Raw genomic sequence first — 13,735 nt, forward strand, 5'->3', positions numbered from 1 at the left:
CTGGGTGTCCTTGTAAGAGGCTCCTGTTGCTATCAGTGAGGGAGTTGGTTGTGAGACCTCCACTGAGGACAATGGATTAAACTGATGTCTCCACCACTGCCAGAACAGTAACTCTGACCTTGAGTGGTTCCTGTGATGGTGAGGGGATTTTCTAAACTTGATGTTGAGAATATATTCTCCCCTACATTCCTTCCCAGGATCCTTCTGACTGAAGACCTTCCAGGATGAGTGCTCAGAAACCACCCACACTCCTGAAGCTGGCAAGGCAGGCTCTGCTGAGAGATGAGACCTTGGACATGTCAGCTCTGGACAAACTGCCCATGGAGCTCTTGCCAGCACTGTTCAAGGAGGCCTTGACTGGCAGACACACTACAACTGTGAAGGCAATGGTGGCAGCCTGGCCTTTCCCCTGTCTCCCTGTGGGGGCATTGATGAAGACTGCTGACTTGGAAACCTTGCAGGCAGTTCTAGCAGGAGTAGACACGTGGCTGCAAAGAAAGTTTCACTCCAGGTAAGCAATAAGCAAGTACTGTAGAATGGAGCCCATAGATAAGAGGGAAGAGATTGTGGGTTTATGGATATGGCTTCGACATGAGGCTTCTGATAGACCACTAGATAGAGATGCAGGGCCCTTGCAAGCTGTTCTTCGCTTGTCCTAAGGAAGGTTGACTATGATCAGAGTTTGGAGATGCATTCAGACAGTGAAATGATGCTTCCCTGGTCTTCCCACAATCATTAGTACTGGGACTAAGGAGAAATCGAGTCAATTTGAGGAAAGAAAGTTATCAGGACTACCTGTGCAGCTCAGGGAAAGTTAATGCAGGCTGGACACTGTCTGCTGATAATCACAATAAATGTGGAAGATTTAGAGCTGAGTTTAGAGGAGGAAATGCTGAGTCAATGTTCAATCTTGACATGTAGCCTACAGTTCTCATGTCTTCTTACAGGAGGGGAAAACTTCGGGTTCTTGACATGCAGAAGAAGCACCATGAATTCTGGAGCATATGGGCTGATGCAGAGGATGGTGACTGCTCAGCAGAGACCCTGGTTGAGCAGCAAGTAGTGAAGGTCCTTCCCAGATATGCACTGAGGCAGCGCCTGAAGGTGGTAGCTGACCTTTGGCTTATGTATTGTTTGAATGAAAAGCAAGCATGCTTCTTTCAGTGGGCCCACCAGAGAAAGGGCTCCATACAGTTCTGCTGTGTGGAGATGAAGATCTGGGCTCTGCCTGTCTATGTTATCCGAGAGGTCTTGAATGTCTTCCATCCGGAGTACATTGAGGAATTGGAACTGAACATGCTCAGTTGGGATTTGTTAAAGCTGTTACAACTTACTCCCTACCTGGGCCAAATGAGAAATCTTTGCAAACTCTTGCTGGCCTCCATCTTCAAGATTTTGTTCCTGATTGGCAACAGAACAACATACAGAGAAGAGAAATGTGTCAGGAATATCATTTCTCAGTTTTCCCAACTCAACTGTCTCCAGTACCTCTCCATGAATGGCATGTACTTTCTTAGAGACCACCTGAAACAGGTTCTTGGGTAAGTAAGTATGAGGGCTGGGTCAGCTGCCAGAGCAGACATTTCTTCATAATTTTAAGGATTAGTGGTACATGATGCCTGCCTGTCACTGGGTAGAATATTTAGGCCACATTAGAATATGAAGGTCATGTATTATTTCCATGTATAATGAATCATGGTGTCAAATGCCCAGTCATGAATCAAAGGCCTGAAGGTCAGATCTAGTAAGGATGGATTGTAATTCTTATTGGAATCATGCCCACCAATCCAATGGAAATGAAACAGGAAGGGAAGAATGTAGTCAGGATTCAGTGGACTCACCAACACAGTGTGGAAGCGAGCTTTGTGCTCAGATCTGTGAGAGCAGCCTCAGTCTGTCCCAAATTTCACATGGTTTAAATGCTTTGAGCTCAAGTAGAGCTGAGTGCATGGAACAATGTGTCTAATGTGGGATTTGAATGTTATTAAGAGTGACTGTGCAGAGGCATTGATGGAATGCAGAGTGCAGTGAGCTCACAAAAAGTATCCCTAGAGCCGGCCAGGACTTTCATGGGTTGGAAATTCCTCTCTTTATCTTCTATTATTATTATTATTATTATTATTATTATTATTATTATTATTATTATTATTATCATTTACACTTTATACATTCAGTTTGTATCCTGTTTGCAGTATCCTCTCTCATCTCTCTTGAATCTCACCCTCCATCTTTCTTTCTTACCATCCCGTTCTTCTAGTACCTTGAAAAAGGGACTCCTCCCCTCCTATAAGACCCTAGCTTATCAAGTCTCCTCAGGAATGCATGGATCCTTTTCCTCTGTGGCCTGGTAAAGCCACCCTGCCAGGGCAAAATGATCAAACAACAGGCAACCAAGTTCATGTCAGTGGCGGCTCCTGCTCTTCTTATTAGTGGACTCACTTGGAGACTGATCAGTATGTTGGCTACATCTGAGCAGGGGGTCTAGTTCTTCTTTATGAATGGTCCTTGTCTAGTGCATCAATCTCTGTAGGCTCCCCTGGCCCAACAGTTTTGCGATTTGTTGTTTTCTTCCCTGGGCGTCTGTGCCATCTGAGTCTATCCCATCTTCTTGCAAAAGACTCCCTGCTGTCTGCCCAAATAGAGGCTGTGTGTTTCTACATCTGCTTTGATCCTATGGTGAGTGGAGTCTTTCAGAGGACATTTATGGTAGCCTCCCTTCCTCTTTCTTTCTTCAACTGCTTCCAGTCTCTATCTTTTTGCCCTTCTGGGTGAGATTTAAGCATCCTCACTAGGTTCCTCCTTGTTTATCTTCTTTAGGTCTGTAGATTTTAGTATGTTTATTTGTATTACATAGCTAATATCTGCTTATAAGTGAGTATATACCATGAGTGTCTTTCTTCTTCTGGGTTACCCCAGTCAGGATGACCTTTTCCAGTCCATCCACTTGCTTGCAAATTTTGTAATTTCTCTATCCATTCTTTGGTTGGCGGACATCTAGGTTGTTTGCAGATTGTGTTTATTACAAATAAAGCTGTTATAAACATAGACATAGTTGATCAAAGGCCTTTGTGTGGTGGAGCATCTTTCAGGTGTATGCCCAGGAGTGGTATCACTGGTTCTTGAGGAAGGGCTATTTTCACTTTTCTAAGACAGTGCCAGATTGATTTCCAAAGTGGATATACACATTTGTGCTCTCATGAGCAATTGAGGGGAGGGGAGTTCTCCATTCTCCACATCCTCTCCAGCATGTGCTGTTACTTGAGTTTTTTATCTTAGCCATATATGACATGTATGAGATGAAATCTCAGAGTCATTTGAAGTTTCATTTTCCTGATTACTAAAGATGTGGAGCATTTCTTTAAATGTTTCTCCACCATTCAGTATTTCTCTGTTGAGAATTCTGCTTAGCCCTGTACCCCATTTCTACTTTTTGTTTGGATTCTTGGTGCTTAAGTTCTTAAGTTCTTTATAGATTCTAGACATTAGCCCTTGGTAAGATGTAGGGTTGGTGAAGATTGTTTCCCTGTCTGTTGTCTGCTGTTTGTTCTGTTGACAATGTTCTTTGCCTTACAGAACTTTTTAGTTTCATGAGATCCCATTTATTGATTGTTGATCTTATAGCATGAGCTATTGGTATTCTGTTCAGGAAGATATCTCCTGTGTCATTGAGTTCAAAGCTCTTCCCCAATATTCCTTCCTATAGATTTAGTGTGTCTGGTTTCATGTTGAGGTATTTGATCTACTTAGACTTGAGTTTTGTTCAGGGTGATAAATATGAATCTATTTCCATTTTTCTACATGTAGACATCCAGTAAGACCAGCATCATTTGTTGAAGATGCTGTCTTTTTTTCGATTGTATGGTTTTTCTTTGTCAAAACTCAAATGCCTATAGGTGTGTGGGTTTTTATGCATCTTCAATTTGCTTCTTCTGACGGCAGATTCTGTTTCTATGCCTTTGCGATGCAGTTTTTATGACTATTGCTCTATAGTACAGCCTGAATTCAGGGATAGAACTACCTCCAGATGATCTTTTATTGTACATGATTGTTTTAGCTATTCTGGGTTTTTTGTTTTGCTTAGAATTCTTTCAAGGCCTGGAGAATTTTGTTGGTATTTTGATAGGATCTACATTGAATCTATTCACAGATGATATGATAGTATACATGAGTGACCCCAAAAATCTTCCAGCAAATTCTATAGCTGAAAATCACCATAAGGAAAGTGGCTAGATACAAAATTTACTAAACAAGAAAATCACTATTCCTCTGTATTCAAAGGGCAAACAGGCTAACAAAAAAATTAGGAAAACAACACAATCGCCCCCAAAAAATATAAACTGTCTTGGTGTATCTCTAACTATGCCAGTGAAAGACTTGTATGAAAAACTTCAAGTCTCTGAAGAAAGAAATTGAAGAAGATAGCAGAAGATGAAAAGATCTCTCAGACTCGTGGTATGGAATTTCTTATGAGTGTTTTCTGTGCTTATGGGCTGAACAGTTTTCTGCTTGAGAGTGAGGCCAAAGAGAGGAAGGGTGGGTTTGTCTTGACTGAGCATTTCCAACAAGAAGCTTCTTAGAGAGTGTCCTTGCTATTTGGTCAAACTGATCTTGGGCACCGAATTCTTTCTACCGTTATTTAAATACCACCCATATTCTCCAACACCATTTTCCAGAAATAAGCTCCTTGTCTATTTCTAGGTGCCTGATGGCTCCGTTGGAGACCCTGTCCATCAACTCCTGCAACCTTTCACAGTCAGACCTGAATTCCTTGTCCGAGTGCCCGAAGCTCTTTAAGCTGAAACATCTGGACATGAAATGTGTGGGCTTAACTTCTTTGGATCTTAGGCCTCTTCAAATCCTCCTAGAGAATGTGGCAGACTCTTTGCAATTCCTGGACTTGAAGGCTTGTTGGATTACAGACTCTCATCTCACTATGCTCATACCTGCCCTCAGCAAGTGCTCTCAGCTGGCCAATTTCAGTTTCTATGACAATTACTTCTCCATGCACAACCTGAGGAACCTTTTGCAGCACACAGCTAACTTGAACAAGATGAATGTGGAACAGTACCTTACCCCGCTGGAGTGCTATGATGAGTTGGGTTATATCTCCACAGAGAGATTTACCCAACTCTGTGCAAAGCAAATAGATAGACTCAGGGCCATAAGACAGCCCAAGTACATCTCCTTTGCCACACTTATTTGCTCTAGATGTGGAGAGCGTTCTGTCTATGGCCAAGGACTCAGACTCTGTGTTTGCCAGCAGAGGTGACAGTAATTGGCAAACAGGACTTCTGGATTGGAAGGAATTAAAGGCTTGGACCAATCTCTCATGCTGGTGACTCAGGACTTCAGACACTCTTCATAATTTTGGAAACAAAATGATGTTTAGTGAGTTGGAATTAGGAGGCTGAATTGACATGGAGAACAATTCAATTGTGAGAGCAGATGTTCTTGTGGAGTGAGGAAGACCACTTTATATTTATAAGTCGCTTCTGTCAGGACAGGATAACCAGTGGCTTTGTCCTGCAGCTGTAAACCTGGATGCTCTCCCTCTGGGGTCTTTTTCAGTTATCACCCTCACTGCCAGGTTCAGGGTCAGGAGGTGTCAGTTATTCTACAACCCCAGTGGAAAAACACCACTCTTTAATGAGTGAGGCAAAGGTCCAGGTCATCCATAAAACTAAAGTTTTGGTGATAACTTCTTTCATTCCTGTCTTTTGCCTGTGTGTAAGTTACAACCTTCTTGTGTAGGTGTTCATTTACATGTACGAAAATTTTAATGTAAAGTGAGTAACATAGCACACATCTTATGAATAAGGTTTTAATGAATCACAGAAAATTAACATCCAGTACACTCAAGCCACTAGAAACTATGGGCCCATGAGAGATGAGTGAAGAGAAGGAGAAGACAACACAGAGGAAATTGAACAGGGTGTACAATTTTTTTCTCTTAAAACTTTTGTTTCCTTGCATGCAATGTGGTGCACACTTGCAATCCCAGCACTCAGGGAGACAGAGACAGGTGGATCTCTGAGTTTGAAGACAACCTGGTCTATAAAGTAAGTCCAGGACAGACACAGCTACCCAGAGACTCTCTGTCTCAGAAAAAAGAAGTTTTTTTTTTTATTGAAAACAATAAATGAAAATTTAATGTAGCCTGGCAGTGAACTCTTGATCTTTTTGTTTGGGTGAGACTACCACCATAAACCATTCTATCCAGGTTTCATGCCACATTTCTATAGGGTAGTATTCCTTTGGATTCACAAACTCTTTGAAATGGTCATAGCACATAAAGGTTTTCAATAATATGTAAATCCCTCTGCTACAGAAAACATTTACTTTACAAAAGGATTTACATCTTCAGTTGTCTCTGTATGAAAGTATTTAAGAAAAAAAATTCTCTTTAGTTTTAGCCAGTATATGCCCCCTTTTCTGTATAATAAAATAGCAAAATGATTTATTATTGTTTTGTTCTTCATTGGAATATTTGTTGTACTCATAGAAGATAGGTTCTTTGTATAAATGTAATTATTGCCTAAATTCCTTAGAGGTGAGGATGCCTAAACAGGTGCTCTCTGGACAAAAATAAACATGAACAGATTGATGACAGTATTGCCAACTTTCCCACCACTGGGGAATGTGGATAAATTTTTCCACCAGTGTGGGCCACATAGAGACATCTAGGCCAGCCTAGAGTACAGAGTAAGGCACTGTTTTAAAAAGGAAAGACAAAACCCATAGACTGGAGCAATGATTGACAGATCAAGAGTACAGCTTGCATTTTCAGATGAAAAAACTTTGCTTTCAGTACTCATATCAGGTGGGCCTCAGGCTTCATGTCATTGGCCCACTTCTTCTGGCCTGTTGTGTCCCTCCTTTCACATGCACAAATCTACACAATACACATATGTAGACACCGAATTTTTAAACCTCTTGATATAAAAACTCAGTTTCACAAGGAAATAAAAAAGGAAGTAATTAATTAAAGCAGAGATGTTGTTCTGGAGCAGGTTGCTTGCCTCACTGGTATGTGTCTCTGACATTAATTCTGGCACTGCAGAGTGAAGACAGTATGTGGACTTTTCAAGTGTGTGGGGTGAGCAATAGTCTATTTGCCCTTGGCTCCAGGGTCTGAGCTCCTGAACCCTAGATGAAGTAAAAGGATATCATTGGCATGTCAATGCTGACAATTTAGTTTTGTATGTGAGTGCTCTATTTGCATGTATGCATGCCTGAATGAGGAGGGCATCAGTTTCCATTATGATGGTTCTGAGCCCCGTTGCTCTGGAAGAACATCCACTGCTCTTAAGAGATGAGTCATTTCTCCAGACATAAGATCTTCAATATAGAAAGCATGTGTAGATACAGAATCAAAGTAAATCAGTCCCTATCTGACATAAAATCTTACCCATTTGGTTTCATCTTTAAAGTGTTGGGTTTTAAGTGTATTGTGTGTGTGTTCTATTTTTATTTTTTTCCTTTCAGATAGTGACTGCTTAGATTTGACCAAGCAATAATAATGTCTTGAGTCCCTCCCAAACAGGTCTGGATATACTTCAACTGATATAGTGCTTACCTATCTATTACTTGAATCTGTGAACCCCATTAAACAGGGTATAAGAATACGTGGGTGTTATGCACCCCCCCCCAGTTTGCTGTGAGAGATGACAGAGTAGAAATTCAATACCATCCTGGTTACTTTCTCTGAAAACCCTCCTCTTGATGTGGAGCCAGAGTCCCTCAGAATTTTCATTCTAGTCTCTTTTGACTTCATCTTATTCCTGCTCAGTGATGGAATAAAAGCTGTAAAACAAGAAAGAAATGAATAAAAATTGAAGAAAAATGAACGTTTACATTTTTAGAATTGAAAAGACTGTGGGAGTTTTACAATCTGCAATGCTTTATATTGTGATGTTCCTTTTAATATTAATATGAGGTCTAGGGAATAAACAAGAAAGAAAAGTTATGGTTTAACAGTAAATGTGTCTATGGACTCCACAGGGGGTCAATTTTACTAGGTAGTTTTATTGCAATTTGACACAGGCCTGGCTCATTTGAGAAGAGGGAAACTCAATTAAGAATATGCCCTTCCCTACTGTCCTATATGCAAGCCTGTGGTGCTTTTTCTTAATTGGTGGTTGATATGAGAGGGCCCAGGCCATTGTGGGTGGGGTAGGCATGAGCTGGTGGTCATAGATGCTGTATCATAAAGCAGACTAAGGATATCCTGAGGAGCAAGCCAGTAATCAATATTCCTTTGAGGCTTTTCTATCAGTATCTGCCTCTAGGTCCCTATCCCTAGTTCCTACCTTGACTTCCTTCAGTGGACTCAAAAGCTGTGAGGTAAAACAAACCTGCTCCTCTCTAGTTACTCTTGCTCATGGTCTTTGTCACATCAGTTGAAATTTGAGTGACATGAAGTTATTATGCTGAGTTGAGGCTTTCTACCAACTGGACTATCTGCAAGCTTAAGCCCAATACACCTAAGGATTTAGCAAGCCTGATTGCTAATTCAAGGTTGGAATCATAGCTGTAGTGTTTTGTTGGCACTCTCTGGGGTGGGAGGAATTTTATTCATGTCTCCCAAGAAAAGGTTCACTTAAGATTGAACAAAAAGTCCTATACCCAGGGAGACACAACTGCAGCCTAATGTTTGGATCTGAAATGTTTTTTCCCTCACATTTATTATGTCTATCATTTATTTGTCTGTCTATCTATCTATCTATCTATCTATCTATCTATCTATCTATCTATTTATCTATCTTTCTATCAATCTATCTTTATGTATGTATATATGCATATATGAATCATTTTTCTATGAATGTATCTATATCTATCTAATATCTCTATGTCTGTATGTCTTTCTCTCTCCATTTCTCTATCTCTATCTACCATCTCTCTATCTATGTATGTACATATGTATGTATGTATCCACTATCTTTGTATATATCAATCTACTTTTCCATTTAATCTATCTTTTTTATCCGTTTATATATGTATCTCTGTACCATTTTATCTATGTATTATCTAAGTATCAATCTTTTTATCTATGCATGTTCTGTCTCTATCTATGTATCATCTATCTAAGTATCTATGTACATATATATATGTATGCATCATCTATGTATCTACCAATCTACCTACCTATTAATTTTTATTTCATCTATTAAATATGTATGTATGTATATATGTATGTATGTACACATGTATCTATCTATCTATCTATCTATCTATCTATCTATCTATCTATCTATCTTGGCTGCTTTTGCATGTTGACAGAAACTACAGTCCTCAGAGAGGAAGGAACTTCATTTGAGGGAATGCCTCCATGAGATCCAGCTGTAATGTATTTTCTCAATTAGTGAGCAATTGCCTGATGAGGACCCAGGCTTTGTGGGTGGTGCCATCCCTGGGGTGATGGTCCTGGGTTCTATGAGAAGGTAGGGTGAAGAGGACATGAGGAACAGGAAGCAGCACTCTTCCATGGCCTCTACATCAGCTCCTCCCTCTAGGTTCCAACCCTGCTTGAGTTTCTGTCTTGACTTCATCCAGTGATGGACTATGGATCTGGAAGTTGGAGCCAAATAAAGCCTTTCCTCCCCAACTGGTGCTTTGGTCATTGTGTTTCATCTCAGTAGTAGAAACCCTGATTCTGAAACTATCTATCTACCTACCTATCATCTATATACTTACCTACCTACCTACCTATGATATATCTATCTACTATAAATGTAACTTTAATTCACCAGATGCCATTGTAGAGTTGGAGGCTTACTTCCTCCATCTGCTAAACTAGGCTCAGCCTGGAAGCTTATAGCCTCTGTACAATCTAATCTAGGCTTAGAATGTTTTCAGCCTTGGAGACTTACTGCTGCCTAAGCTTACCCTTCCTAGCTGGTTCAACTCAGCTTTTCTGGCTCAAAATCCTCCCACATCTCACTTGTTCATTTTGTCTTTTCTCTTGGCCTCTACAATCTCTTCTAATCCAGATCCTTTCCCTTTTCTGGCTGGTTCTGTTATCACCTGTGTCAAGGTTATTGTCTGTAACATTTCTCTGTGAATCTTTCCCAGTAAAACTGCTTCCTCTCCCTCATTCTCTGTGCTGCTCCCTTGAGGAGCTTCTCTTTCCTCTCTCTTCTCATGAGAGTTGGGAATATTCTATTGCCTCAAATTCTTCTCTGATTCATCACCTCATTTTGACACTTAGTGAGACTTCACTTTTAAACGTGGGTGTTTTGTTCTACAAGATATTTTACCTTCATAGTTCGGGATTAAAAGCCTATACCACCACACCTGGGTCTAAGATACACTTTACCTGAAACAAAATTCCCAAAAAAATGTGGCTGAAGTTAAAAAGTCACTGGCCTTCTCCATGTTTCTTGCTAGCTTTACTCCAGGGTACTATGGCTCCTACCTTCAAAAATTCTAGACTTGTACTATCTGAAGTCTCAAGGCTGTATATTGATTCTCTGTTATTGAACTGAGGACTGAGTGTTTATACCTGGATAGATGAAATAGTTTCAATCTATAACTCAGGCTAGACTCAAACTACAGATGATCCAGTTTCTGACTCCTTTTTTTTAATTTAAAGAAATTATTTATTTTTATTTTGTATACATTGGTGTTTTGACTGCATGCATGTCTGTGTGAGAATGTCAGATCCCCTGGAACAGGAGTTACAGACAGTTATGAGCTGCCATGTGTGTACGATGAATAGAACTAGGGTTCTCTGCAAGAGCATTCAGTGCTTTTAACTGCTCAGCCATCTCTCCAGGCTTTTGCCTCCTCTTGTAGTATGAAGCTTGTCCCTGTCTAGCTCCCATTCTTGGTGCTAGAAATTGTCATCTCTAGAGAATTTTTACATAGTAGACAATATTTACATACTAGAAGTTGAAGAGATGGCTCAGCACTTAAGAGCACTAGCTGCTATTCCAGAGGACCCAGGTTCAGTATCCAACACAAAATTCATAGCCTAAAATTGTCTGCGATTCATTTCCAGGGTATCCAAACTTTCACACAAACATACACACAGGCAAAACACCAATGCACATAAAATACATGGTAATAAATTACATAAAAATTCAAAAATAGATTTATGTAATGTTTAAACTAGTTCTTTTTTAACAACTTTAAGCTGGACATGATGGCATGTACCTTTAATCCCAGCACTGGAGGAGGCAAAGGTGGACAGATCTCTGAATGTTTGAGCTTAGCCTGCTCTGCAGAGTCTAGACAGAGAAACCCTGTCTCAAAAAGATAAATAAATAAATGAAAGAGACAAAGAAAGAAAACAAAGCAAACCAAACAATTTTAGTCTGTATAACATGGAGTGTTATATGTGTCTTCTGGAGGTCAGAAGTTGGCTTCAGAAAATTGATTTGCAGATATTTGAGAGCTGCCATGTGGATGCTGGGAAATGGAAATGGCTTCTTGTTAAGAGTAGTCAGTGCTCTTGACTGCTCAATCATTGCCTCAGGTATTTTCAGTGCTCTTCATTTATTGAAAATAGATTTTTTTTTCATACAATACATTCTGATTATGGCCTCTTGTCATCCAGGTCCTCTGTGATCCTCCCCACCTTCTCTTCCATCCCAATTCACACTCTCTTCTCTTCCCTAAGAAGACAAAGAGGTATTTAAAGAATTATAGGAAGGATCCAGGTCGTTGGAGAGATGACTCAGTGGTTAAGAGCACTGTTTGTTTATCCAGTGGCCCTGGGTTCAGTTCCCAGCAACCTCATGTATAATGTGATCTGCTGTCTTCTTCTATCATGAGATGCACTCACATACACAATAATTAAATCTTACAAAATGGAGAGAGAGGGAGGGAGCCAGGTGTGGTGATACACACCTTTAATCCCAGCACTCAGGAGGTAGAGTCAGGAGATCTCTGTGAGTTGATTCCAGCTTGGTCTACAAAGTGAGTTCCAGGACAGCCAGAGTTACAGAGAGAAACCATGTTTTGAAAGTCCAACACAAAACATAGAAACAGAAATAGAATTATAAGAAGATAAAACAAAAACAAACAAATTGGAATAGGAGAAAATAAACAACCAACAAAGGAAAAAAATTCTAGGATAGAGCTTGAGGAGATGGGCACAGTGATACTTCTTTGTAATCCTAGCACTCAGGGAGACAGAGACACGAATATCCCTGTGAGTTTAAAGCCAGTCTGATCCAGAGCAGTCAAGGCTACACAGAGAAGCCCTGTCTTAGAAAAAAAAAATCATGTGTCACTTAGATGGAGGACACTTTCACACATAAACAAATCCCATGAAAACATAAAACTGGCTTTCTCTGCCTCAGTTTCTTTCACCTTCCCTCATTGTCGTTTATCTCGGGGGGGCACCACACTATTCTCCCATTTCTCCTCTCCACTCACTCTTCTTCCCAATTCTTCTCCTTATACAAATAAATAAATAACAATAAACAACAATAACAGAAAAACCACAAAATTGGTAGACATAATATACAAGCAAAGTAATATAAAAAGTAAAGAAAATTCCTGATAAAACATTATGAGACCAAGAAACTCCAAAGATGCCACTGAGTTCATTTTGTGTTGGCATCAATAGTTGGTCACTGGGCCTGCTGGTCAGAGTGGGGTTTGTATTCTTGGGGAGACTCCATTGAAGGAACTCAATTCCCATTTGCAATAGGTTATCCCTTACTTCTAGGTTAGGTATGGGAGCTGCTGTCCATTCCTCTCCACACTGACACCCCATGTGGTACAGACCCATGCAGGCCTTGTGCATGCTGCCTCAGTCTCTCTGGGTTCATATGTGCATTCTTCTGCTGGGTTTAAGAAGGCCTGGTTTCCTTGGTGTCCTCCATTCCATCTGGTTCTCACAGTCTTTCTTCCTCCTCTTCCACAGGGTTCCCTGACCCGTGAGATGAGGATTTGACAGAGATGTCCCAATTAATACAGAGTGTGTCAAGGTCTCTGTCTTTCCAGCCTCATCAATGTCTCTCCAATTTTGTTTGTATATGTGTGTGTGCTTGTGTGCAAGTCCACATGAATATAATTGTTTCCATTACATCCAGGAAAGGTCAGCAGATTCCTTTGCACTCAAGTTATAGGACATTTCAAGTCACTGCCATACATCCTGGGCATTGAACGTGGGCATTCTACTATAGCGGGGTGCTCTCCTCACCACCAACCATCTGTCCATGTCCAGGGATCTTCCCTTTCTGAAATCTCACCCAACATCCTGAGAACCACAGGTGGCATCTCTCTCCCTGATAGACTTTGTGAAAAGTTGTGAGAAAGTGTAGTCCAATCCAGGCTGCTTTAAACTTCTTATTATAGCCAAAGATGACATGGAATTTCTGAGCCCTCTTCTGCTCAAACTCTCACATTCTGGGAACATAGGCATGTTCCCTCAAGTGTAGATGAAGTCTAGATGTCACTTACAGTTTTGTGAATGCCATGCAAGGATTGCACTACCTGAGTTCGAGGCACAGAAAGCCATGTCAAATATTGTTATGACCCACTTAATCTCTAAAGCCCCTCTGTAGAGACCTACTTCAGTTCACAGCATGACTGTGGGTCATCTTTTAACACTTGCTGTCACACTTCACACATCTGAAGTCATTTTGTCTTCAAGTCTCCATTTTGATTGTAAGGTGAAATTAAGACCAAGTTCTCAGGCCCTCCATGCCTGAAACCAGAGTACAATTCAACAGTTCATACTTGCTGCTTAGAATCAAAAGATAGATGACAAATGCATGTTCTG

The 13,735-nt window shown here is 40.5% G+C and overlaps 1 protein-coding gene across 1 annotated transcript; it reads left to right on the forward strand.

Moving 5' to 3' along the window:
- Positions 1-224: 224 nt before the first annotated feature.
- On the forward strand, positions 225-5,269 carry LOC110543893 (PRAME family member 12-like). Its single transcript, XM_060378843.1, has 3 exons — positions 225-511; positions 948-1,541; positions 4,699-5,269. The coding sequence occupies exons 1-3, from the start codon at positions 225-227 to the stop codon at positions 5,267-5,269; spliced, it is 1,452 nt and encodes a 483-aa protein (XP_060234826.1).
- Positions 5,270-13,735: the final 8,466 nt, after the last annotated feature.

Source organism: Meriones unguiculatus, chromosome 3 (assembly GCF_030254825.1).
Source record: "Meriones unguiculatus strain TT.TT164.6M chromosome 3, Bangor_MerUng_6.1, whole genome shotgun sequence".
In the NCBI taxonomy this organism is placed as follows: domain Eukaryota; kingdom Metazoa; phylum Chordata; class Mammalia; order Rodentia; family Muridae; genus Meriones; species Meriones unguiculatus.

Bases quoted from the DNA above. Each gene is read 5' to 3' on its own strand.
- LOC110543893 (XM_060378843.1), top strand. From the start codon at position 225: ATGAGTGCTCAGAAACCACCCACACTCCTGAAGCTGGCAAGGCAGGCT. The intron at 512-947 runs GTAAGCAATAAG...GTCTTCTTACAG, and splicing joins CAAAGAAAGTTTCACTCCAG to GAGGGGAAAACTTCGGGTTC. The intron at 1,542-4,698 runs GTAAGTAAGTAT...GTCTATTTCTAG, and splicing joins CACCTGAAACAGGTTCTTGG to GTGCCTGATGGCTCCGTTGG.